Source organism: Enhydra lutris, unplaced genomic scaffold, assembly GCF_002288905.1.
Source record: "Enhydra lutris kenyoni isolate GAN:26980312 unplaced genomic scaffold, ASM228890v2 scaffoldscaffold47, whole genome shotgun sequence".
Taxonomy (NCBI): Eukaryota; Metazoa; Chordata; class Mammalia; order Carnivora; family Mustelidae; genus Enhydra; species Enhydra lutris.
This window is the reverse complement of record NW_019154131.1, coordinates 11,207,550-11,235,464: the sequence shown is the minus strand read 5'-3', so window position 1 is coordinate 11,235,464 and position 27,915 is coordinate 11,207,550. Positions and strand designations below refer to the sequence as shown.

The following is a 27,915-nucleotide window of genomic DNA, read 5'->3' as shown; positions in this document are numbered from 1 at the left end:
GCCTTCATATTTATTTAACTACATAGCATTTTAACTTCTAAAAATAATACAAGGTAGAATTCAAACAGGACAGAGCTAAAAACCCATTTATATTCCAATCTTAATCCCCAGAATTAAGCGTTCATTTGTGTGTCCTTCCAGATTGACATATATTCCTATATATCAACGGGATTATGTAAACATTGTTATCCAACCTGCTGGGTATTTTAAAATTAAAACTGTTATTTTGGACTGATGAAACTTTTTCAATATCAATATATGTAAATCTATTTCATTCTTTTTTTAACAGCTGTTATCATAACTTAGTTAAGTCATGTCATCGAAGAATTTTTATTTCCAGGATTTGCCTATTATATATACACGGCTACTGTGAATCTCCTTGTATTTATTTTTCTGGGAACTGATGTCCCATGTTCTTGTCCATTTTTTACTGGAGTGTTTGCCTTTTTCATACTGATTTTTAAGAATTCTTTAGATGTTAAAGATACTAGCTCGGGGCACCTGGGTGGCTCAGTGGGTTAAGCCTCTGCCTTTGGCTCAGGTCGTGGTCTCAGGGTCCTGGGATCAAGCCCCGCATCGGGCTCTCTGCACAGCAGGGAGCCTGCTTCCTCCTCTCTCTGCCTGCTTCTCTGCCTACTTGTGATCTCTCTCTTTCTCTGTTGAATGATTAACTAAAATCTTAAAAAAAAAAAAAAAAAGATACTAGCTCATTTTCCGATGCATGTTATAAACATTTTTCTCTAGTTTTTTATCTTCTGACATTGCTTGTGGTATGTTTTTCTTTATGAGATTTAAAATTTGTACATGGCCAAGTTTATGAGTATTTTCTGTTACGAATTTTAGGTTTGGAGACTTGCCTTGAAAGGTCTTCTCTGTATCAACAGCATGAAAAACAAATCACTTATGTATATTTCTAGTACATTTGTAGTTTTCAGTATTTAAATCTTTTCTGGAGTTCATTTTAGCATAAGCAATCTAGTTTTATTTTTATCCGAATGACTGTGTTAAGAACAGAACAAGCCATCTTTCCCCCAAGGATCCGAAATACCACCTTTGGCACATTCTAAATTCCCATAGTATTTCTTCATTACCAAGCTCCTTGGTCCCTTAAGGATCTGAACAGAACCTCTGTTAATTGCCAGTTTGTGAAAAGATGAATGAAATAAACAACATAATAGAAACAATCACCTAGATGTACATCAACAGGAAAGTTCTCCAAGGTCCTCATGGCTCATACAGAGTGCTGGGTCTAAGGTCGAATCAGATGGTCCACATGTTGAGTGAGTGCCAGGCAAGCAGGCAAGGAGGCACGGATCGGGGCAATGTGGGTTCTCGCCGCCCTTTCTGTGAAATCCTTCCCATTAGAGTTCCTGGATTTTATGAAAGCGTGGTGGTTTTTAATGAGTGCATAACTCCAGGAAAGCTTTGCACTTCAAAGCCTGTTGCTATTACAGCCGCTGCATTAGTAAAGTAAGTAGGGGGATCAGTTGCGCACAAAAACTTTGAGTGTCTTATGGCATTCCTCTGCCGCGAGACAGCCTTTCTGAAGGTGATCGCAGACGGACAGGGCCCTGCATCTTTGAAGTATACTCAATGCGGAATCAATTCAGGAACTCACAGATACTAGTTACCAGCCTGTGTTTATTCACATCCCAGAGAAGGGTTTAATTAATGTAATATATATTGGTCAATTCTTTGCTTTTAAACTTTACCTTTGGCCCATCAGCAGATCAATATGTATTTTAATCTTCTTCTGTTTTAGAACTGGTTTTAAGACTCACAGCAGAGGCCCAGATTTCACAATCATTAATTGCTATTATCAGTCCCTTTCATTTCCTAAACATCAGCAGTTTCTTAAAATTCTGCTTTCATTCCTCTAAGTTACCCCTCCTGTTCCTCACTTGGTTCTGTAGTGTCTTTCAACCAAGTACAGAGTTTACAACTAGCCAATAATGGGAAGAAAGGAATGTCGCGCAATTTGCCATTGATCAACTCATCTGACTTCATCCACAGCTGCACACAAAACTCAAGAAGCGGTCCAGCTACTTCTCAATGGATGATGCCAAGCACTTTTCCAAGGCTCAGGTGGGTCTGCCAGAGGGTAGGGGACTCATATTCTTTTCCTCTCTCTTTTATGTAAGTACTGAATTATCATCTTGGGATGGCCAATTACTCTACATGACACAGTATAGCCTCTTTGGTCCTAAATTGCCAGTATTTTCTAGCGTATTAAAGTGGGGGGGGAGGTGGTTCTGGAGAGTCTGCCATTTCCTCATTGCATAACTGGGACAGGTCACTTAATCTCTCTGGGTCGAAATATCCTCATCTGTAAAAGGGAATCATAAAAGGGCAGTTTGGGAAATTATGAGATAAATATGAAAAATGTATTTTGCACAGAGCCTGCCGATAGGGGACTGTCCCTATCCACATTGTTTGTAACACTGGTGTCCTGTAGACTAAATAAAGGGTATCGACTGAATGGGAGGAAGTAATCTGACTACATGGTCAGCTGGCTTCCCTGTAAATGCATCTCTTACTCGATTTAGGAAGGAATCTGTATGAATCATCAAGAGAGCAACAACCACAGTCTTTTCACTCGGTGTATCGCATCATTTCAAGCAGGAGTATGTCCATTTGCCCCATCGTGGCACCTTCCTTCTTGTGGTGCTGTCTTCAAACAGTCCTTTGCATTTTTCAAGTTTATTTTATTCTAAACATAAAAGCATACACATGCATAGTGGAAACTTAGAAATATATAAAGGATAATGGAATAAACATAAATTATAAAGAAAATTTAAAAATATTCATAATTCCACTTCTGGTAGCATTTTGGTGTGTTTTCTCTCAAATAAGCACCGGTGTAGATATTTACATGACACAGACATGGGGAGACAAAACAAGTCATTTCCCATAGAGAAAAACAGGCTTGGTTCTGAAATGTAAATCTGTTTGTTTAAGAGTCCATAGTGGCTTTAAACGTAGCACCACGTTTGCCCTTGTTGGGTAAAATCAACCTCCATAAGTTCACATCTCTGAAAATCTGTGAAGTCAACAAAAAGAACAGCTTCTGTATACAATTTATGTCCTATTTTTTTGATCAAACACCAAATTATGAGAACTTTGCAACATCAGTAAGTATTCTAGGAAGCCATGATTCTTACTATAGACCATTATAGACCATTTATGAACATAAAATTTATTGGACAATCCTTTATTTTGCTTTTACAAGTGATGCATATCACACAGAGAAATCTTAGTATATATCTGGTTGTTTTCTTAGGATTTCTTAGATTCCGAGAAGTTGGATCAAAGGTAGTGAACTTACTTAAAGATTATTACATACATATTTGACCATATATGGTCAAATGCTTTCCAGAATGATTGTACTTCTTCACATACCGTCCACAGTGGCAAAGAGTTCTCATCATTTAAAAAACCCTCCCTCATTAGATAGTCTGGCACGAAGCTGTATTTCATTCCACCCAGTGTGGTGTGCTTTCTGAGCCCCGGATGTCTACACTTTCTCTGACCATAATAGGTTAAGGCTCTGAATCATCTGCCATAACTCACATGGGTCTTGGCAGTACCTGCCTTCTTGTCTTGTTACCCACCCAGGTTCTACGATTTTGAAGCCAGACTGACCCATTTTGCTTGACGTGAGACCACACTGCGGTCTCTTCTGACAGCGAGGATTGTGGACTCCCTTGACCTCTGTCCCGCAATGGATTAGAAAAGGCTATTTATGCTGCTTCTGGGCTTTGGGATAGAAAGATGCGTTCTGAGATTTCTGGTTTCCCTACTTCAGATTCCCTTATTCTTTATCTTGCAGCTGGAGGTAGAGTTGACACAGTAGTGCTTAGTTTCCAAAGGCCAACACACACACACACGCACGCACACGCACACATGCACACACACGCATGCATGCACACACATGCGCGCGCACACACGCACACGCGCACATGCACATGCACGTACAAACACAAAGATTTTAGTTCTTATCTTCCTACGTTTGGGTGAATAAACATAAGTAAAGTGATTATTATAGACAGTCCTCATCTCAGGCAATCACATCCATCTCAATGAGCAGATTATTATGACTCCTTACACAATTATCTGGCTCAAAGAGATTTCCCAAACAGTATTTATCCAGGAACAATTGCCTGCGGGACTTTGGGAGCAGAACTGAAGATCCCCTAAAAAGGTGCTAAGTACCTACTAAGCTACTTTCCTAGATATTCTCTACATACTCCAGAGATTCACACACAAACACACACACCAAAATTTACCACAAAACCCGTGATACAAACCGCATAAAAAATAGGAAATATTATATTATTACCAGGTATCAAAACTTCAGGAAAAGAGTCTAGGAAATAAGCTTAAAATAGTAATAATGTCATAGTTTTAAATAGAAAAGCCAGATATTACTCCAAAATTAAAGATATAAGAAAGAGAAAGGAGGACTCTCACTGACTTCGCAAGAATTGTGTCCTGAGCACACCAAGGGACACACAACAAGGGGAAAGAGGTAGACACCAACACACAACCTTAAAAAGTGTCTGTTATTTAAGGGGAAAGAGGAAAGGGAGTCAGAAAAGACGATTCTATGGAAGAAGTGGGAGGCGAACCAGCATGGTGAACTCATGTGGAAGCTACAATCTGAGCTTCAGGAAACAGGAACAAGCCCATAGTTAAGCACTGCACAGGAAGTCAAGGATAAAAACTGACGTGACTGGGTGGATTTGTGAGTCGGAGGTGACTTCAGGAGAGAACAGAAGTCACTGCCTTTTGAGAGACTTTTCTAGAGATGCCCTCACTGTCACAGCACTTTCTTCTAGAATCTACCACATCTCCACAGGCTCTTCTGGCTGCCTCCTTCGAGCAGGTGGTGGCCCACACAAAGAGCCCTTCTCTCTCTGCACACAGATGACTGTGGAGAGGTGGGCCACAAAGATTCAAGAGTTCCAAGCTCAGTTTTTTTAGGTTCTTAAACTGGGAAAGTTTGTGAACTGGTGCTATGGCGGCCATGCCACCCAGCCACGCAGAAATGTAGCTGAGATGGCCAGTCAGCAGAGAGGGAGGAGAACAGAGGAGAGCAGCGGTGGTGAGGGACCAGGGAGCCCAGATGCAGATGACAAAGAGGCTGCCTTGTAACAAGGACTCTCTGCTTCCTCTGCGGGCTGGGCTGCACTCCTTGCCTTGGGGTTCCATGAATCATCCTGCTTTCCTTCCAGTAATTTTCATTGAGATTCATGCCTCATCAATGGAATTACCCCTCATCGGGGACAGTGACTACTCTGTGCCATTTAGCTGTGTGCAAATATTCCCTCACAAGCTCGGCAAGAGAAAAGGGTGTCATTACCTCCTTTCTTCCTGAGGGGAATCTCAAGTTCCTGAGGTTAAATAACACGTGGAAAAGTCACACAGCCGCTGAGTGAATTTGGTTCTAAATTCTCACACCATGACTCCGGGCCGTGAAGGCCATCCAAGCTCAATTCCTGCTAACTGATAAGAAGTCCTGAGAAGTGCAGAGAAGCTGTGTCTGTGCTATTTGCTCTTCCTCTCTATTAAGTTCTAAACAGAACACCTTAATTTGCATCACCCATACCTCAGCATTCCGTAGTTCCGTAAGAGAGGAAGTGCATCGGAGAAAGCCAGAAGCTTCCCAAAAGAAGTCTGCATTCTCCCAGTTCGTGGAATAAACTACAACTACAATATGAACTTTATCAGAAGTTCTTAAGAGACTCCAACAGAAGTATAAACCTTTTTCAGTTATTAAAAGAATCGAAAGCTTTTCATTGTGCATGAAAAAAGACAAACTCCTCCCTTTCAAATTATTCGACTTTATAGTACAATTCCTTCGGCTGGGAGGAGAACTTCAGACACTTTTTCAAATAACCCCAACCATTTAATCTGTACCTTTGGGAAGTCATGCTGAGAGTATATGGACAAGAGACAGACGGAGCCAGAAAAGAGGGGTGGGGGAGGGGGAGGAGAAGGGAGAAGAAAAGGTAAGGCATTGTTTCTGAAGTAGTAAGAATCTCCCAGTTTTTCTGGCCTACTTTAAAATGAACTGGGTATTTCTACTCACAAAGAACACCTTAACATTGTTTAGGTAGTAGCTGCACCTGAAAAATCTTCTGCTTGTCTACTCCAGGTAAATCTTTCTGTTCGTCATCCCTTACAAATAAATCAGGACCGCCTGCATTAACTAGACACTTTCACTAGAAGCTAGGATGCTGTCTTAGTTAGCTCAGGCTGCTATAACAAAATACCATAATCTAGATGGCTTAATCCACATTTATTTGGAGGCTGCCTGGAGGCCGGGGAAGACCAAGATCAAGGTGACAGCCCATTCAGTTCTTCCAGAGGGCTGTCTGCCTGGTTTGCAGACGGCCCCCGTCTTGCTGTGTCCTCACAGTGGAGAGAGACTCTCACTCTTCCCCTTCTTGTAAGGCCAGTAAGCCCATCATGAGGGCCCTCCCTTCAAGACTTCAACTAACCTTAATTACCACCCAATAACCCACCATCACACTGGGGGCTAGGGTTTCAATTTATGCATTTTGAGGAAACACAATTCAGTCTATAACAGATGCTTTGAACTGGTTATTTAAAAAGAAAGAAAGAAAAGAAAAACTCTGTGAGCAATGTCCCAGAATATGACTGCTATGATATTATAACAGGACACAAATGTCTATACAAGTAGAATGATAAGCCTTGGACAAATGCCAAGGACCTTCTATAGTTGGGGAAGGTTGGAGAAAAGATCTTTGAAATGGTTTGAGCCATGAGAAATGGCTTTTAAGAAAATAGTTTTAGTAGGTTTCCATTGAAAGAGAATCCAGACTGGAAAACATGGGAATGGTGGGGAACAGAGGCCCTATTTGTAGGCTATTGTCTCAGGAATGGAATCCAGATGCTGAGGGTGCTGTGGGGGGAGGAGCGCATCAGCTGCTGCAACCCTGCTCTGGGCCATGAGTTATAAGACCACTAAGACTATGGGAAGCTCAAGAACTTTGACTTGAGTCCATTTTAAGAATTAGTTCTGGAAAAAAAAAATAATTAGTTCTGGAACCCTGAACTCTTGAAAAATAGCATGTAGTTTCAGAAATTTAGTTGCTTGAATCCACTTGGGGAAGTTAATTATTCTTGTGTTCAGAAAACTACTTCAATAGACTTTGGCTCTATGAAGGTAAAGCCAAGATTCTAATTTGAAATTTAAAATTTCCAGAAAACATTAACTGCTTTGTGTAATTATATCTAAAACTCGATTTATTATGTGGCAGTAGACTGTGGCTAGGAAGTAGGTTGGAAGGAAAGTTGACATGATTTTCCCCACTCTTTCTAGGACTCACTGTACGGATAGAGAGTACTTGGACCCTGAGTAAAGGAGACATTCCACAGCGCACACCCATTGTAGGGAGGTAATTTGGCCTCTGAAACATGGCAGCAGACCAAGGAGAGTGACTCTGTGGAAGGGCTTTTCTAAGAACATTAGGAGTTTTTAATATTGTTTCCAGTTTAAAAATTTTTCTTTTTCTATGATAAAATTCCCATCAGTTAGTCTAAGTCTTCATCAAAGTTTTGCTAAACACACAGCCTGGTCTTAGTAAAAAGATGGAATTAATAATTAAAAAAATTAACAGTAAATATTTAAAATAACTTAAATAATGAATTTTATGTTTTATATATTTTACCTAAATTTAAAAAGATTTTTTTAATAGTTTTTTAAGCTTCCCATTAAGAAACCCCAGGTCCAAATAGCCTCACTGGTGGATTCTATTAAATGCCTACTGAAAAATTAACATACATCCTTTCCAAACTCTTCCAAAAAATAGAATAGGATAAAGAATTTCTCAATTCATTCTATGAGCCCAGTATTACCCTAATATCAGACAAACACATCACAAGAAAATAAAACTTCAGACCAATATACCTTATAAACAGAGCAGAATTTTCAATAAATTTTAGCAAATGGAATTCAGTGACATAAAAAAAAAAAATTATACACTACACCATAACCAAATGAGAATTATTCCAGGAATGCAAGGTTGGTTTAACATGTGAAAATCAATCAAGGGAACACATCATATTAAGGAATAAAGAACAAAAACCACATAATCATCTCAATAGATTCACAAAAGTCATTTGACAAAAAGCTCATCCTAAAGTTCAGATGGAATTGCAAGAGACCCAAAATAGCCACACACTACATACATAAAGAGTTGGAGGACTAGCACTTTGCAAATGCAAAATTAATTTCAAAGCTACAGTAAGCACAAAGTGCAGTACTGGCTAAGAAGAAACATACATGATGAATGTAATAGAACCCAGAGTCCAGAAATAAGATTTTATAGTTACAGTCAAGTGCCAAGACAACTCCATGGAGAAAGCATAGTCTTTTAACGAATGGTGCTGGGACAACTGGATACCCACATGACAAAGAATGAATTTGGACCCCTACTTCATGCTACATACATAAATTAACTCAAAATGGATCATTGACCTAAATATAAAAATTAAAATTGTAAGATCCTTAGAAGAAAACAGAGTAAGGGCACCTGGGTGACTCAGTGGGTTAAGCCTCTGACTTCAGCTCAGGTCATGATCTCAGGGTCCTGGGATCGAGCCCCACATTGGGCTCTCCACTCAGTGGGGAGCCTGCTTCCCCCTCTTCCTCTGCCTTTCTGCCTACTTGTGATCTCTCTCTGTCAAATAAATAAATAAAATCTTAAAAAAAGAAAGAAAGAAAGAAAGAAAACAGAGTAAATCTTTGGAAACTTGGGTTAGGCAATGATTTCTTAGAGACAACACCAAAAGCATAAGTAATAAAAGAAAAAAAATGGTAAATTGAACTTAACCAAAACTAAAAAATTTTGTAACTTCTAAGGACAGTATTAAATACATGAAAAAACAGTACACAGAATGGAAGAAAATATTTGCATATATGTATAGCACTTATATCCAGAACATATAAAGAAATCTTACAAGTCAAAAATTTAAAAAAAGAAAAGAATAAACCAAGTAAAATAGGCAAAACACTTGAATAGACATTTCTACAAAGAAGATATACAAATGGCCAATGAGCACAAGCAAAGACACTCAACACCATTAATAATTAGCAAATGCAAACCAAAACCATGATGACATGTCACATCACACCCACTAGAATGGCTACTATAAAAAAGATGGACAATGTGGGGCGCCTGGTTGGCTTCAGTCAGTTGGGCATCCAACTCTTGATTTTGGCCCAGGTCATGATCTCAGGGTCATGAGATCAAGACCCACGGCAGGCTTCCCACGGCAGGCTCCCCACTCAGCGGGAGTCTACTTGAGATTCTCTCCATTTCCTTCTGACCCTCTCTCTCTCTCATAAATAAAAATTTAAAAAAAATAAAAAGATGGACAGGGACACCTGGGTGTCTCAGTCAGTTAAGTGTGTGCCTTCAGCTCAGGTCATGATCCCAGAGTTCTTGCTCAGTGGGGAGCCTGCTTCTCCCTCTGCCTGCTGCTCCCCCTGCTTGTGCTCTCTCCCTCTCTGACAAATAAATAAATTAAATATTAAAAAAAAAAGAGGGACAACAAGTGCTAACAAGGATGTGGAGAAACTGGAAACCGCATACATTGTCAGTGGGAAGGCAAAACAGTGCAGTCACTTCAGAAAACAGTCAAGTTTTGAGGAAAATTCCTCAAAACCCAAACTTGGAGTTACCACATGACCCAACGATTCCACTCACAGAGGTATACACAACAGAAATGAAAACACAGATCCACACAAAATCTTGCACAAAAATGTTCATAGAAGTATTCTCCATAGTAACCCAAAAGTAGAAACAAACCAAATGTCCCTCAATGGAAGAATAACAAAAATGTGGTATATCCATACAAGAGAATACTATTGAAGCTAAAAAGGTACAACATGCTGAAACATGCCACAGTATGAATAAAACTGAAATCATAAAGGTCAATAAAAGAAGCCAGGTAAAAAAGGCAATACACATGATTCTATCTATATGAGATGTCCAGAATAGGCAATTTATAGATACAAAAAGTAGATTATAGCTGCCAGAGGTTGGGGGGAATGAGGAATGGAGAGCGACTCTCAGTGAGTACAGAGTTTTTCTTTGGAGTAATAAGAACTAGTTCTGGAATTATGGAATTAGAAAGAGTTGATGATTGTGCATCCTTGGAATATACTAAAAACTATGGAATGAATTACATGTCATGTGAATTTTATTTCAATAAAGCTGTAATTTAAAAAATATATGTAGGCAGGCACTCTCATCTAAGCACTTGAACTCCTACTTGAATTGTTCCGAAGTAAATAAACTTAAGTCAATGGAGGATTGTCAGTGGTGAAAATTATTTAAGGAGAAAGCGACACAAGGTTTCCGCTGTCGTTAATGTGACATTCAGGAAGACTGTGTCAGACTTCCTCAGGAGTTTCTCTTACCGGGAACAGGGATTCTGCCTCCCTACGGATTAGAAAGAAGCCCTACGGACTAGGAAATGACTTTGAAGCTGACACTGGCATCCACGTGCCGGGATCGTCACCTGCAGCCCTACGGGATGGGAGGGCGGGGGCAGAGGCACACAGACTGTAATGTAGATGGGGCCCTCCGGAGCTGTGCTGGCTCGTGTCCCCACGATGTCTACGTCCTTCAAGGGCTCTTGGACCCAGACACACTTCAGTAAGAACATCACCACCATTAATTATCTGAAAACACAATTGTAGTGTTGACTGTGAATGTGAACTGTGCTTCAGAGGAGCTTCTCTCTTGTCTTCAGAGCACATATGTCAAGTATTTCTTACCAGCCCAGAGGAAAACCTAAGGGCATTCACAGGTGGCGCTTCTGTAACCATAAAAGCACTTACAATGAGTTCACTGGTTAGCTGTACATCAAGGTCGCCAGAATGAACTGTTGCTTTTAAACCTCAGGTCCTAAATGATTTGCAGAGAGTGTCCAAGTTCAAGAGCTTTCCATGCACACTTTTACTGTGGAAGCCTCTTACTTTCAGACCATAAGTGAACTCAGAAAAATAACTAATAAATGTAGTTTGCTTATTGTTGGAAGAACCAGATATCCTATTATACCTACTACATTTATTTCTTCTGTGCTGCTTTTTACTAGGCATCCAATATGATTCCACCCCTTCTGGATTGCATTTCAGATCTTTCCCTTCTACAGATCCCCCAAAACATAGAAGGGATCTATTAAGGACAGGGAGCGCCCCTTATATTCCTGTCATTAGTGAATATTTATGAATATCTGATAGCTCTTAACCTGTCAGCTCAGTCTTCTTCAGATCTAAATAAGACTTTTTATTTTACATAGTTTCCTACAGCAGCACAATGTTTCTGGAGCCGCTTCACTGGGAGGATTCTGTCAACAATCAGCATTCCACTGGCATTAACATGCGATAAAAGACAATGAAGCATGACTCAATTAAACGGCAAAAAAAAAAAAAAAAAAAAAAAAAAGCGTCTTCAGATAACATTAACCCAGTAGTCTTCAAAATCTACATGGGGCTTCTGCTGCATGGCTAGCATTCAGGTCAGTGCTTGGAAAACATATGCCAAAGCACTGAACAAACCCACATACAAGATGATTTAGAAGAGAGATCAAAACTCTATTCTATCTCCTTCCCAGACTGTATTCAAGTATTTCATAACTTCAGAGTACACGGTATCCATTAAGTCTCCCTGCTGCAAAGATGAAGAACAAAATTTCCCTTCAAGATGTCAATGCCAGGCACCTGGGTAGCTCAGTTTGTTAAGCAACTGCCTTCGGCTCAGGTCATGATCCTGGAGTCCCGGGGTCAAGTCCCATATCAGGTTCCCTGCTCATGGGGGAGTCTGCTTCTCCGTCTGAACTTCTCCCCTCTCATACTCTCTCTCTCTCACTCTCTCTCTCAAATAAATAAATAAAATCTTTAAAGAAAAAAAGATGTCAATACAAACTTAATTTACAGAGAAGATACAGTTTGGGGACCCTTTAGAGTGAGAGCTATTTAAAACAAATGGACCAAAAGATTATGTGGGGAGTCGTTCTGAGAACATTCTTCAGTAGGCACTCATGGACACCTGACACTGGGGTATGCCAATCAACACATATCCACAACCAGAAAATAGTCCTAGAATAAAACTGCCAAGGCTTGAGAGAAAAGATGGAACTCTTCTACCAATAGGTTGATGTACACATTTGTATCTCACGTAACTAACCAGGAGGGCTGGATATGTCCTTATAGAACAAGAGGGTTTTTTGTTGGTTTGCTTTGTTTTTTGCTGTACTTGAAATATTTAATGCTCTGGGTTTAAATCATCAATATTTTAGGTTTTGTTATGTTGAACACGTAATCATTTCAGTGAAAATTGCTCCTGTTGAACTGAACTATTAGAAAAAAAACTATATGGTTTCACCAAAGTAATAATAAAATAGATTCAAACAGTATACAATAAAATTTTCAAAGATTTCATTGTTTGGGGAAATTATTAAAATTCTTTTGCTTCAGTTGTAACAAAAGGCATAGATAAATGGCCAGGGACATATATTGAGCTCATGGGTAACTAGTAAAGGAAAATGGTCTGGCACAGTTAAGATATGACTTATAAATTCCAAATCATTACTTGAAGTTACGATTAATATAATTTCTTTCAAGCTGAATTTCTTTTGTAAGACAACTATACAAATATGCCAATGAAAGTGGGAATCAGATAAAAACAATCTTTTACTGTTTTTAAAGATTTTATTTATTTATTTGAGAGAGAGAGCACGAGCAGGGGGTAGAAGCAGAGGCAGAGGGACAAGCAGGCTCCCTGCTGAGCAGAAAGCCTGATGCAGGACTCGATGCCAGGACCCTGGGATCACGACCTGAGCCAGAGGAAGCTGCTTAACTGATTGAGCCACCAAAGCACCCTAAAAACAACCATTTAAAGTGGACCTTTAAGATAAATTTATACATTAAAATATACTTTTTTGATACTGTAGAAATTAAAATACCTATTAAAATCATAGGTTCATTTAAAACCATCAAAAATGGGGGTGCCCAAGGGACACAGTCTGTTGAGCATCTGACTCCCGGTTTTGGCTCAGGTCTTGATCTCAGGGTCATGGGATCAAACCCCATGTGGGGCTCCACGCTCAGCACAGGATCTGCTTGGGATTCTCTCTCCCTCTGCCCCTCCTGCTCATGCTCTCTCTCTCTCAAAATAAACAAATCTTCAAAAAATTTAAAAATAAAGTAAAATTATCAACAATGATGGCAATTGAGTGACTAAAGGCCCTAATATAGACCATCACTGTTTGTGATACTCAGAAGCCAGAAATATAAAATGGGAACCTAAAAAAAAATTAAGAAATTCAAATTATGAAGGCAATGAATAAGGATAATTTAAAAGAAGGAAGGATTTCTCTGTTCGGAAATATTAAAATATTAACGTACTAATCTCGTTAAAAAAAAAAAAAAACACTCAAAGTTTACTGGTTGTTTTAGTTTCCTATGGCTGCTGTGACCAATTACCCCGAAGTGTGGTTTAACAAATGCAAAATGTATTCTCTCACTGTTCTGGAGCTTCGGAGGGGAGAATCTATCTCCTGACCTTTTGTAGCGTCTAGGCGCCCCTGTAGTTCTAGGAGCGTGGCCCCTTCCTCCACCTTCAAAGCTGCACAGAACCTTCTTCTCTCTGTAGTCAGATCACCTCCTGCCTCTCTCTCTCACTAGGACAACTGTGATCCCATTAGAGCCCACCCAGATCACTCAGGATAATCTCCCCATCTCAAGTTTCTTAATCACATCTGCAAAGTCCCTTTTGCCATGTAAGGTAACCATTTCAGGTTCCAGGGATTTAGGACGTGGATGTCTTTGGGCTCATTGCTCAGTCTACTATACCACTGGTCCAAAAGACATATTTTAGAATTCTCATCCCTTTCCTAGGAGTTGTACAAGTTATTGCTTTCTTGATCGGCTTTGCTTAGCCTGTGTCATTATTTTCTATGGACCATCAATGGAGTGTTGATCACCAATATCTTTCAACTGAAGGTTTATCTGAAAGGATTTCTGGGGTGTCTGAGTCCAAGCTAGTGATACCAGGCAACATAGTGAAGGGCGTTGCTTTGAAGGATAGGTACAAAGTTCACCATTCTTCCCATGACTAGTCATTCGGATGGGTGCGCTGTGTTTTGTTTTGTCTTATCTAATCAATGGATAAGTGATGTAGATTTCAAACCAAACACACTTCTCAAAATTATTCCTAACTGGGCAGGATAATTTAAAAAATTTTCTCTTCTTTAAAGAGTGCTAATTATTTCTTGAGCAGGCCCGGCATAGTGGAAATAAGGTGGGCTTGGGAGTTATAGCTCTGGGCTTACTACTCACTGGGTTACTTTCCACCTTTTATATTCAAAGACTTATTTATAAAAAGTGTGCAGTAATAGAGGATAGACTTACCATTGTTCAGTATGGTCTACAGAATGAATTCGGATGTGATTGGTAAATAAAATAATGTGAAAATAGTAATGATCTCAATAAGACCTAGATAACAGCCTATATTATGTGAAATAAATGGTGTCGCTAAGTCTAAAAAAAACACCAGACATTGGTAAGTGAAAGTTACCATTCTGCTATTTAAATTGTCATTGAACTGGCGATTGCCACAATCTCCTACACCTCAGTGTTTGTATTATGTCATTCCAAGATGCTTATATTAAAAATTCAGGCAAAGCTTCAAGGAGTTAGTGTGACTTAGATATCAGAACAGTAACTTTAAGAATCCCTTTGATAGTGACGGAAGATAGAGGTATTTTTCTAGATCACAGAAGGTTAGTAAGAAAATCCACATACTAAGGTGTAAAGAAAAATTCCTTTCCCTTACAAAAATATTTGAAGTCATTCTCCTGAGAAATGCCTACTTTTATATATCATTCTTAAGGAGGTAAAGAAGCTGCTCGAGCAACCGTCCTTGCCAACAGAACACAGATCTCAAATCCGCAGCGATTGGTCACTAACATGCTCAGAAGCAGTCTAGAGTTTCTCAGATCTCCATAGGATATGTCATTAAATCTTCTCCTCCTGCTGGGTCTGACTTCTGGGAAAAAAGCATATGGTATAAAAATTACTATATTTGGTAGTGAATACTAATGATCACTCAGGAGGCCCATCCTTCAGTTTCTTTGGCCTTTAGCATCTAGTTGGTTATAAATGTGACATGATTTGATTTGATTTAATAATCTTTTTGAATATGTGGTTCAAAATTGACGGTATAAAATGTATCTGTAAAATCAGATGCCCACATATATGGAGAGATATATACATTTGTTTTTGGTGTTATCCCATTAACAGATGGTAAAATGAAGGCAAGAAAAATCCAAGACTGTCCAAAGCTAAGTTTACAGAGGTGCTCGTTCCTCTTAAATCAGTAAACTCTGGAAACAGATTCAACACAAACCTATACACACAAAGACATGTTAAGTGATATAAAGTAACACTGTTTCTCTATAGTGTGGAAATTCGAAGTGACGTCACGTAAACTACAAAGTTGTATATCAATTTCTATACAGATAATGTCTTAATCATTGTACGGAATGACAGAAGAAAGTGTTTTGAAATACGCAGAGATTATTCTATGATCTATACAAAAACAATCAATAATATTTTCTGCGTTACAATCAATTTGCGAGTTGAATTTCCCGTGTGTTATGTTAGACAGGGTATATTCTATAATATTCAAAACCCGGCATGGTTAATAAAAATAATTCCAGGAAAGAACTAAGAGAGTTTGGTTAAAGATGTAATTTTACTTCACATAAACAGCTTTCTAAATATTTACGCTGGCTCAATACTGTAAGAAATAGGATTGTGTCACATGGTAGGACAGTCATAGTTTCACTTCCAATGGCATACATCACTTGGCTAATTTGGCTAATAACATCAATAGTTAGTATACAAATTTTATTTACCAAGGCCAATAGAAAGAATTCTCAGAAGTTGCATTATATTTGGATCAAATGTCACTGTAAAAACAAGACAAGACAGATTCCATAATATACACTGTTATTGTCTAACGTATCCATAATGAAAAACTCCATCATGAAAAATAGTATAAAATATGGATTTTGTATCAAAACTCTGTCAAAAAGTACAGTTCACATCAGAAGTTAATAGCACCGGGGAGTTAAACGATTAATACAAAAACAAATACATATTACAGATATTTCTTTGTTCTTCACTTACCATGATGCAAACTGCAAGGATTTAACCTTTAAGGGTTAAAGAGTTTAATCAATGTCAATGTCTGATCTTCTGAAGGCGATAAAGAACAGTCTGTCTAGCGATACCCAACAGAACATCACTTTGTCAAGCCACAAAGCGCCCAAAAGCTTGTCAAGTAAGTTACCAGAAACCTCTTTGTGGTTAGAACTCAGCTCCTTCCTGCTTGACCTATTATTTGATATTTGACCACTTGGTTGCAAGACACTTGCTCTTTCTAGCTGAAATGTCACTGGGGCATCTTGTCAGCTCCCCGACATCTCGGCCTGACATACAATTTTACTTTTGTGTGCTACAAGGCAGAAAATGCAGGGCAATGGCCTTGTTTTAAATTCTGTCAGCATCAAAGATGGGCGTCACTCTGGGGTCCTACCAACAACCAAAACAAAAAAGGAGTCTCTTTTGAAGGTCAAAACAGCCATTACCTTGAAGTTTTTCAGCTCGTACTATTTCGTATTACCTGCTCTCCTCATGTGGGCACCGTCCTTAGGAAGGGCCTAACCATACCCCAGAAATCCTGCCGGCACGCTCGTGCTACTTCCTCATCAAATGCAGACTTGATAAAAGGATGAGTTTTCAGTGCCTGCAGGGACCGGATTCAGCAGTTAACTTAACTTGTTCAAATGGGCAAGTGGTATCATGTAGCTTTACAAGGAGCAACCTGACCTTCTCACATTGACCAGGAGTGACATTATTGTGCAGGAGGGAAAGCAGTCCCATCATTTCTGTTTTGCACAACCTGCTTAAAGTTTGCAACTAAATGCTTGTCTTCAGCCGAGCTGACAAGAGAGAAGAGGGGGCTCAGTGAACCATGGCAGGGCTGCCATGAAATGACAGGAATCATTGGCATACATTTCAAATAGCTCTTTCAATCCTATTAAAGTATTGCGGTCCTGCTTTAAAATAGACAAGTATGAAACAACTTTGATAGATAGAGACTAAAATGGCTTATTGATTTTTTTAAGTCTGAAGGAAATTACCCAAAATGTGTCATTCTTTAACATTTAAAAATATGTTACATAAAAATGAGCCACTGCGATAATAAATAAAACTTAGAAAGAAAAGAGTTGGTTATTTCATTATTCAAGGAGACTTAGGTACCTGCACACATCAAGATGTCACACGATTCTTAAAAACCCACTGCCACTTGCGCTGAAACAAAATTCAACTGATAAGAAAAATCCCCCTTCAAAACAATTTTAATTGTACTGTTAACTCTTCCTGCATTTTTTGTTTGTTTGTTTGTTTAACTCATAAAGTCATTATCCAATCTGAGTTGGTCGTTTGGCATTGGCAGACATAGTCGCTGAAGAGGAGTGAGATGACGTCAGAGGATTTATAAATGTCTCCTTTAAGAAAGTGTAAGTTGTGTCCAGTTCAGCTTGCAAAGGCAAAAAATCCCCCACACCAACTGTGTCCGCAGGAAGAGCAGCTCTTGAAGGAATGGAGAGATTTGAATGGTCTCGTGATCCTACCTACGATATAAAGAAGACAAAACAAATAAACATAGAGTTGAAAATGCGGAAACAGAATAAAAAACCAGGAACAGGGAACTGAGGGCTAATAATCATTGTAGCACAAGATGGGGTGGAAATGTTATTTTTAATTTTGCCATAATCTGTATGAAAATATGTAAATATTAAATTGTTTTCCAAGCATGTGTTCGAAGTCATGAACTCTGCCGGAGTTTGCCTAAACACTGAAACATTGTATAAAACTTTTATAAAGTTATTGCATCAAACGGTCAGTGCAATTGGGCCTTTCTGCCTCTGCTTCCATAGGCAATCTCCAAAAACCAATGCCAGGAGTGTTTATTTCATTATGCTATATAATATGTACTCTATAATATGAAAGATCCGACTGCTGAGAAAATGAACTGTGGGTATTTCTGTTTTTAAAATCTATCAGCCTGTCTCATTTAATTGACAAATACGGCCCAAAGAAAAATAAGTCAATTCTAGTGACCTCTAGGAAATAGCACAGTGAGAAATAAAATGCCAGGGAAATGAACTTTTTTGCCTTTTCCTTTGATAATAATGCCACTGCTCTGTTTCAATAAAAACTGTTCTATTAAAAGTATTTGGAAATCGTGTATCAAAATGCGGGATTGCAACATGGAAACTATTTGCCACATATTTTAAAACATTATTGGTTTCCAGAAACTACTAGAAGTCAAATCAAGAAAATCCACACATCCCTGATGTACTTGAAAACAGAATTAATATTTTGACGAAGCCTTCAGTAACACTGATAACCAGTAGTTAACATTTAACATGAATGAAGTCTTATCAGTAAAGCAAATAGGTATTGTTATTTTATGATATTTGTTGATAGTAAGTAACTATTGATCAATCGTATGTCAGAATTTTCCAGATTCCCAGCAAATAAATGTTCTTGAGATAACAAGCCTAGCTATAGGTGTCTCCATAGGTGTCTCCATTAAAAACAGCACTTTACATTTCAGAGTTTAAAAAAACACACAAAACCCTCTTTTTGGTAGATTCTCTCATAGCTTTAGCAATAAAATTGCAAGAACTATAAGAATCTGCTTTATTATGTCACATTCTCATAAAACCACTCCTACATGCAAAAATAAGAGGGAAGCCATCACTGGCTTTAGGAAAGTATTAGCAATGCAACTGTTGTATATGTTACCATTTTTGTGGATGTTTTTTAACTACAACTGGAGAAAACTCGATAGCTGCATCTAACACCCAGTTCAGCAATTTTCTTTGATCTCTGTTCTTTTGATTTCTCGATACTCACTGCAAGCCTACAGCTGACGGAAATCATCCCTTTTTATGCTGAAGTTTAAACAAAAAACAAAAAACACCTAAAATGACCACTTGAATGACGTTACGAAGGAGAGAGGTCAGCTGATCCCGACGGAAGGAAAAGATATCCCGAGATCAGGTGTTGACCCTGATTAACAACGTTAATAAGGTTTCATTTGCAAAACTGGAATACTGGACCCTGAACAGAGGCATCTCATTCCATTTGAGGCCACAGTTTCAAATTCTTGCACTTGTACAGCTCCTAGAATCATCTTTTCTCATTTTTTTTTTCTGTATGTCCAAATGGGCAGCATCATTACCTGGTTGATATTGCCACTATGAAGACTCTAGTGCCGTCTACTAACTTCTCCTTCTGTCAGACCTGAGGGCAAAGGGAGATCCAGAAAGGCAGGAGATGGTAGGGCCTGATTTTCTTCTTAATCAAATTTAGGGATAGCCACAGTATTCTTTATTATGATATAAGAAAACCATCAGGCGAGGCTTCAAAAGTTTGTTATTACGTCTTTATATTCCAAGTTCTGGTCAAAGAAAACTATATATGAGAAGAGAGAAGTGTGCAAAAGTGGACCAAAGTAGTTCAGGGAGTCTCAGAGGGTATTTTGTTCTGATGCCTTCGACCAGAGCAACAGAATCACGCCACACGGACCAGTCACCCCTGTTGGCAATATTAAAGGTATATGTGATTTACTCCAATCTATATTCTGTTCTTGAAGTTTCCTTTCTTGTTCTCATGATTCCATCAACCCAGCACATTACACATTAGGGAGACTGTCCTTTAGGGAAGGCCTGTAACTCATTTCTCACTCAATGGATCTTGGTACTTTATGGGAGGGGGGTTCTCTTTTGCTCATTTCTCCTTAATATTCGATGGATCTTGGTACTCTATGGCGGGGGGTCCTCTTTTGCCCTATCTCATCTTAACTTTTTAATATGTCTATTTTACCAGGTTGACCAAAAGCATCTTTTCATCTAATCTAACATTTTTTTAAACTACATCATCTTGAAATGGGATGTTGGGTATTTCCCTAGTATTTCAAATCAGACTCACTTTTTGCATGTTAGCTTCTGAACTTTTATGTCTTAACCATGGAATATAACTTTTAAAAAAGAGATTTTTTTTTAAAGATTTGCACTCCCAAAAGTTATGCCCTCCACCAAGTGAACAGATTGACTTTTGTGTAAATGAAAACACATTTTTTTTTTTGTTGGTAGGGTAATTTGCTATACTCCATACACTGCTAGGAAGTCTTTTTTTTTCTTTTCCCCCATGAAATGGGTGGGTGGGGGGGATCTGATTTTTAAGTCACTTAATAGCTTGTAAACAAGTCAGCAAAAATTCTGGTGAAATCTTGATTTGAGAATGTGATGCTAAAAAAAACAAGGAGGGGAGGGGGGTTAAGGGATGGGGTGATGGACATTCGGGGGAGGGTATGTGTTATAATGTGTACTGGGTATTATGTAAGACTGATGAATCACAGAGCTGCACCCCTGAAACAAATAACACATTATATGCTTAAAAAAAAAAAAAAACCTTTCACCAAGAAAAAGTAAATATGAACTTTTTTTCTTGTTACAAATGGTATCCAGAAATATATCATAACACTTTTAATATAACACAGACAGTAAAAGACAGTTGAATAACTTTTTTATCAGAGACCATTAAAAGTTAATATTCACCGCCTGCTCTTACATTTTTTAAATCCGTAAAGTCCATGGTCATTTGAATTACTTTTTAAACTGCTGAGGTGTTCTGATACTCTCTCATGTAAATCTAAATTTAAGCAATTTTTCAAAAAGAGATTAGTTACCTGAAATAAAAGCTAGGTGTCAGGTGAATCTTTATGGAAGCACTTTTATTTACTCAATAAGCTGTAAATGATTCTATTTGAACTGTTTCAGTCCATCAGCTAAATACATATTCACAATACAGAATGTGTTCACTACATTTCTGCATTTTAAAATTTTTATGAAATACAGTAATTGGACATGTCTAATAGCTATTTTTCAAGGCTTTAATACCTTGGTCTTCCAAGAGTGTTTTACCAACAAAAAAAGTAAATAAAGCATTAGTCTAATAATATAATAATCATTGGATAAGTTGTCTATAAATGAAAGCCATCTTGCAGACCAAGGCTCCCGAAACAATGACAGCAAACTATTAGTCTCCAGTGTGGCACATACGATCGAGTTAAGTCTTCTGGAATCTAGTATTCTGAAAGGTGTGCGGTGGTGGGATTTAGTAAGCTGCATGCTTGGGTTTCTGCCAAGCACATCATAGGAGCTGGACGGGAGAGCCAAAGACCACGGTTTTCCCTCCCACTTCTGTTGCAGTCTAGCTGGGCCATTCCCAGCATGGGAATTAGTCCGTCCACATATCACGTCCCCTTGCCTATAAAATAAGGAGCTACACCCTTTACAGCTCTGAAGTTCTACAGATCCACCAAATTCCATGCATGATGGCATATGACATAATCTTAACACCCAAATTTTGTGGACAAGGTCAACCCACAAATCAGTTTTCCAAATACAGTAGTTCAAATTTTGAGGGGACAAAGAGAGGAGGAATGCACATTGCACATGGTTCTCTAAAAGGTTGCATAGAGGGATGCCTGGGTGGCTCAGTTGGTTAAGTGGTTGCCTCGTGCTCAGGTCAAGATCCCAGGGTCCTGGGATCAAACCCCACCATCGGGCTCCCTGCTCATTGGAGAGCCTGCTTCTCCCTCTGTCCCTCCCCTGACCCTCATGCTCTCTCTCACAAATAAAATCTTCTTTTTTTAAGTGCATAGATAACAAGATTAGCCATAGTTTAGATGATGTGGCTTCATTCAGTTAAATTCTGTAGTACCTTTTATATGTCTTTGACCCCCATGATGATGTTGGAAGCTTTGTAAACTATTGACCGGTCTCAAGTAGGTTGTGCAACGACACATAAACTGATGGAGAAATCCAAGTACCCACCAGAGGGCCTTCCCATGAGGCTCTCACCATTACTACTCTATCTACTACAGCGTTCTTACCACTAGAGACTCTGAATGCAATATCACAGAGTATTCCGCCTTCCACAGACTTCATGTTAGTTAACCAAATTCTACCCATCTTCCAGTTCCACCATGCTGGCATCATGGGACATTGAAGTCTGCATGAAGTTGGCAATAATGGCAATAATCATATATATAGTTTTCTCTTGTAGAATGATCTGTTATATACTTGATATATATATACATATATATATATGTATTTGTATATGTATATGCATATATATATATATACACACAGGCACATATACTATAACATGCACTTGATAAATATTTGTGTGTGTATTATATGTACTTGCTACATGCATTCACATGCATACATTATGTATATACACACAGGTACATATATGCATGAGTACATGTAAACATACACATACACCTGCTATCACATCATTAAATATTTATTCTTTGTAGCTACCAATCCTAACTTTGAGTTACCAGTGCCAAACCTGTAGGGATATTTCATGCATTCTTTTCCCTGTAAGTCATGAAATCTTCCTGCAGACCAGTTTGACTCTTCAGCTCATTCTCATCAAGACATGTGGGATATGTGAGTCAGGGGAGTATTGTAAAGGAGTTTCTAGATAGGGAACAACTTAAGAGGCCTTGAACCGAGAGTTTAAGAAGGAAGGGCAACCAGAGAGATAGAAGCAAATAGAAAAGAGAGATGGAAGATATGAATAACATACTTGATTCACGTTGCAACAGTTTTGTACTCAAGTAGACATTCAACGATGGTTCAAGAGCTGGAGCTCTAAAGTCGATCTATCTGGGTCAGATTTGGCCTTGACTGCTTGGTTAATGCAGCAGAGTGACTGGCCCAGCAGCCTTGAGTCTTTGTGGCTGCCTCAAAGCACGTCCTTGGCTATGGGGCCATAGGGCTCTTTGTTCCCCTTGTCCAGCCTTGTCTACCATTTCCTCCCTCGTACTCTGCAATCCGGTCAGATGGAACTTGTGAGCCCCTTATACACCTTTAATATCTATTATTTCATTTAATCCTTATAACAATCCTTGGAGGGATTATTCTTCTATATTATTCCCCTATACACGATGCCCCCACACTTTACACCCACCTCCTACCTGTCCACTGCCAGAGTATCCTTCTGTCCTTTGTGGGATAAGGGCTCTCCCCACCCTTCAGACTCTGCTCAACGTTTCCTTCTTTGTGAGGCCGTTCCAGATCCCCGCCTGCCTTTCCCTAACACCCAGTCACACTTCTACATTCCCTCATGAGCATCTAGTTTTCTATTTTTACTTATTTGTATGCATTTACAGCTTCCCTACAAAATTATGAGCACCCGGGGCGATGGAATCAGGACTTTGCATTCCTAGCACTTAGCAGTGTATCTGGGGCTAAATAAGATTTCTGATGAACAAACAGCTCACATGGTGTTGGTCTCCTCTGGCTAATTGGTCATTTCATGTATATACAGATTTTGCCCCCATTCAAAGCTGCACAGTATACTGGAAAGGATATGAACTCTGAAGTCGGAGACACCTTGGGCTCCATACCTGATCCTGCTGTGTATGAACTGTGAGACCTTTGACAAGTTACTGAACCTGTGTCAGTCTGCATCCTTAACTGTGAAGGAGGAAGAATAATCCCTCCTAAGGTTGTTACAAGGATTAAACGAAAAAAATAGATATAAAAGGTAAGCATTCCCTTCTTTCCCTTTCCCTCAACTCTTCTCAGATAACAATAAATTCCAAATTTATAATTTATAATTATAGCTAACATGTATGAGCATATATGTCAGGCACTGTGCTAGACATCATCTTGATTCTCATAACAACTCAATGAGAAAGTACTACTGTCACCCTCATTTTGCAGTTGAAGGACCGGGGTTCAGAGAGTACAGTAAATTGCTTCGTGTTGCACAGCCTGGAACATGGTAGACAAAGGTGTGACTCTTGGTCCATCTGATTCTTTTTCAGATGGCTTGACCACTACCTTGTCATGCTGCTCAAAGAAGACTGGCTCGGGCTTATTTTATATCCAGAACTGTTCCGTAAACAGAGCAATGGTTCAACAAATCTCTGTGAAGCTGAGAAATAAAAGTACATAGATTGTACTAGAGGATAAAAATAAATGTTTATATTTTTGATAACATATTTTATTATAGTCCCACGTTTGACTATCCATGGTACTGGAGTAAATAAATAGATTTTACAGCATTTACATAAAATAAACGTTCTAGCCCTTCACCAAAGAAGCTTGTATATTGCTATATTCAGAGATAAAAGTTAGCACTGAAGTTTTAAGTGACGCACGAACATTTAAACTTTAATTTTAAATTACTTTAAAGATGTCTTGTGCCTGACAAGATAACAATTCTCATTTTCTTCTGTGGATGTTTTGATTTCCTGACATGACTGAGGTTGGAAAAACAGTAGAAGAATTTTCCCAAATAGCTTTGGTTCTTTCTCTACTTTCTTTCCCAACCCTGTGCTCCTTGCCGGCTCCTGCCCTGGTAATTCTGATACACCTGCCAGGAACAAGGTCAGAAATGGTCAAGAAATGCAAAGGTGACCATTTCTTCCTCTGTGTCTTAGAAACACATAGTTGCAAAAAATTCAAAGGGAATTTGAAACAGAAAATGTGTCCATACACTCAGGTATATATGAAGGTACAAAAACTGAATAAATAAAAAACTTGGGCAAACTATTTAGAAAAAAAATGCCACTGGAAAACTGAAACAACAAGATGATAAAAGTAGTGTAACACACATGACGGCCATAAGAGTGACTTGCTTTTTTGTTTTTTATTTTTTTAAATATTTTATTTATTTGACAGAGAAAGAGAACAAGCAGGGGGAGGCAGCAGAGGGAGAGGGAGAACCAGACTCCCAGCTGAGCAGGGAACGCAATGTGGGGCTCAATCCCAGGACTCTGGGATCATGACCTGAGCTGAAGGCAGACGCTTAACGATTCAGCCACCAGGCGCCTCTAGAGTGACTTTCTTAACTGAAAATAGACTCATGCTATTAAAGAAAAAGGAAAATCTAATTAGAAAGCAGGCTAAGGGTAGTCTAATATTAAGAAAAACAGTGTGGATGGGGCACCTGGGTGGCTCAGTGGGTTAAAGCCTCTGCCTTCGGCTCAGGTCATGATCCCAGGGGCCTGGGATCGAGCCCCGAATTGGGCTCTCTGCTCAGCAGGGAGCCTGCTTCCTCCTCTCTCTCTGCCTGCCTCCTGCCTACTTGTGATCTCTGTCTGTCCAATAAATAAATAAAATCTTAAAAAATAAAGAAAAAGAAAAACAGTGTGGAGATTCCTAAAAAAAAATTAAAAATAGAGCTACCCTACAACCCTGCAATTGCACTACTGGGTATTTACCCCAAAGATACAGATGTAGTGAAAAGAAGGGCCACATGCACCCCAATGTTCATAGCAGCAATGGTCACAATCACCAAACTGTGGAAAGAGACAAGATGCCCTTCAACGGATGAATGGATAAAGAAAATATGGTCCATATATACAATGGAGTATTACACAGCCATCAGAAAGGATGAATATCCAACTTTTGTATCAACATGGATGGGAATGGAGATTATGCTGAGTGAAATAAGTCAAGCAGAGAAAGTCAATTATCATATGGTTTCACTTACTTGTGGAGCATAAGGAATAACATGGAGGACATTGGGAGATGGAGAGGAAAAGTGAATTGGGGTAAATCAGAGGGGGATACAAAGCATGAGAAACTGTGGACTCTGAGAAACTAACTGAGGGTTTTGGAGGGGAAGGGGTCGGGGGAAGGGTGAGTCTGGTGGTGGGTATTAAGGAGGGCATGTATTGCATGGAGCATTGGGTGTGGTGCATAAACAATCAATCTTGGAACACTGAAAAAATAAAATTAAATTAAGATGCTAAAAAATAAAATAATTTTAAAAAAAGATTGGGTTGAGCTGTAACAGAAAACTCAAAATGTCAGTGGCTTAAATAAGATAGTTTATTTCTCTCTGATACGACTGCTTGAAGCTATCAGGAATTCAAACAACAGAACAAAAAAAAAAAAAAAGAAGAAGAAGAAGAAGAAAAGAAAGAAAGAAAAACAAAAAGGAACACAAACTGCCTCTATCTTGGGCTCCATAGCCTCGGTATATGTCTTCTACCTCAGGGCCCAAAATAATTGCTTAAGTTTCAGCCATTTGTCTGCATTCCGGACAGAAGAAAGACAAGAAGGAGGCACCATTTACATTTAAAGACACTTCCTAAAATCACAAACACTTTTGCTTACATCCCATTGGTCAGAAGTTGGGCTACATGTCTAATGAAACTTCAGGGATGTCAAAATTGTAACATCCCCCTGCCACCCCAAGTGGCCCAGGTAATATTCAGAGGTTTTATTACTAAGAAACAATGGGAAAACAGGTATCAGGAAACTCTGGCAGCCTCTGCCTCAGATATAAATTGGCCTTTTGGTTGGAAAGGGAGGAATACAATAACCAATAAACAAGGGGCGCCTGGATGGCTCAATAGGTTAAGCGTCTGACTCTTATGTCGGCTCAGGTCATGATCTCAGGGTCCTGGGATCAAGCCCCAGGTCGGGCTCCACTCTCTGAATGGAATCCGATCGAGATTCCCTTCTCTCTCTCTGCTCCTTCCCCCAGCTGGTACAGGCTCTTCCGCATGCTCTCTCTCTCTCTCTCTCTCTCTCTCTCTCAAATAAACAAATAAAATCTTTTTTTAAAAAAGAGAGAGATGCAATACAAAACATACCAATGAAGACAACCCTTCACCTATAAGATAGGCAAAAATATAGATGTTTGATGATACCCACTGCTGGGAGACAATCTCAGACCACGTAGGCAGGGATGCAAGCCGGTGCAACCTATCTGGAAGACAGAATTTTAATTGTACCTGACCACTGATCCAGCAATTCCACTGCCAGGCATTTCTTCTCAGGCCACAATCACAAAAGTTCACCAAGGTGAACAGAGAGATGTGGTCACTGAAGTATTTTTGTTTTGTTACAGAAAAAGAGTTTTTAAGTAAAACTAAAGGACCCCTCCGAGTGCCATTCAAGTGAAATGACACATAGAATACAACCATCAAAAAAAAAAAAAATAAGGTGAATATGTAAATACTAATATATAAATATGTCTAAGTGGGAAAAAAAAGGTTTGAAATTATGTGTGTGTGGATAGAGAGAACCCACTTGTATTTTAAAATTTTTAAAATAAACAGAAGACACAGGTGTACATATACCTATTTTTCTTTCTGAAAAAGGAATCACAAGAAAGTGTTCATTATCTTTGGAGTCTGGATGGGGTGGGGGGCAGCTTTGAAAGTTAAAATTTTTCTTTCCATGGTTTTTATCTTTAAAACTATTTGAACCAGGGCACCTGGGTGTCTCGGTAGGGTTAAGTGTCTGCCTTCAGCTCAGGTCATGCTCCTGGGATCCGGGGATTGAGTCCCGTGTCGGGTTCCCTGCTCAGTGCGGAGTCTGCTTCTCCCTCTCCCTCTGCCCCTCCTCCCTACTCGTGCTCTCTCTCTCTCTCTCTTGCTCTCTGTAAATAAAATATAAAAAAAAAAAACCTATCTGAACTATGAACAAAGGTTATGAAACTGGAAGTTTGCAAAAGTAAAACTACAGTTGATTAACAAATAAATGGGAGAAATGATAACCTCCAATAGTCATCAAAAATGGAAAGTAAAAAGGTATTTATTTGTTGCCAATCAAAACTGCATTTTAAGCTGAAAGTTAAAAAAAAAAACAAAAACAAACAAACAACAAAAAAAACTATATTTTAAAAAATTATGATACTAAATATTAGTGAAGGCGTTATGAAACAGGCATTTATAAGTTGGTAGTGAT

General features: G+C 38.9%; 1 protein-coding gene across 2 annotated transcripts in view; it reads right to left on the bottom strand.

Moving 5' to 3' along the window:
• Positions 1 to 17,529: 17,529 nt before the first annotated feature.
• The window catches only part of LOC111156618 (coiled-coil domain containing 171), a 284,698-nt gene continuing 274,312 nt past the window's right edge, over positions 17,530 to 27,915 (bottom strand). For both annotated transcript variants that reach the window (XM_022517612.1, XM_022517611.1), the window contains one exon: positions 17,530 to 17,742. In XM_022517612.1, coding sequence (XP_022373320.1) covers positions 17,530 to 17,742 — 213 coding nt within the window. The remainder of the gene's footprint in view (positions 17,743 to 27,915) is intronic.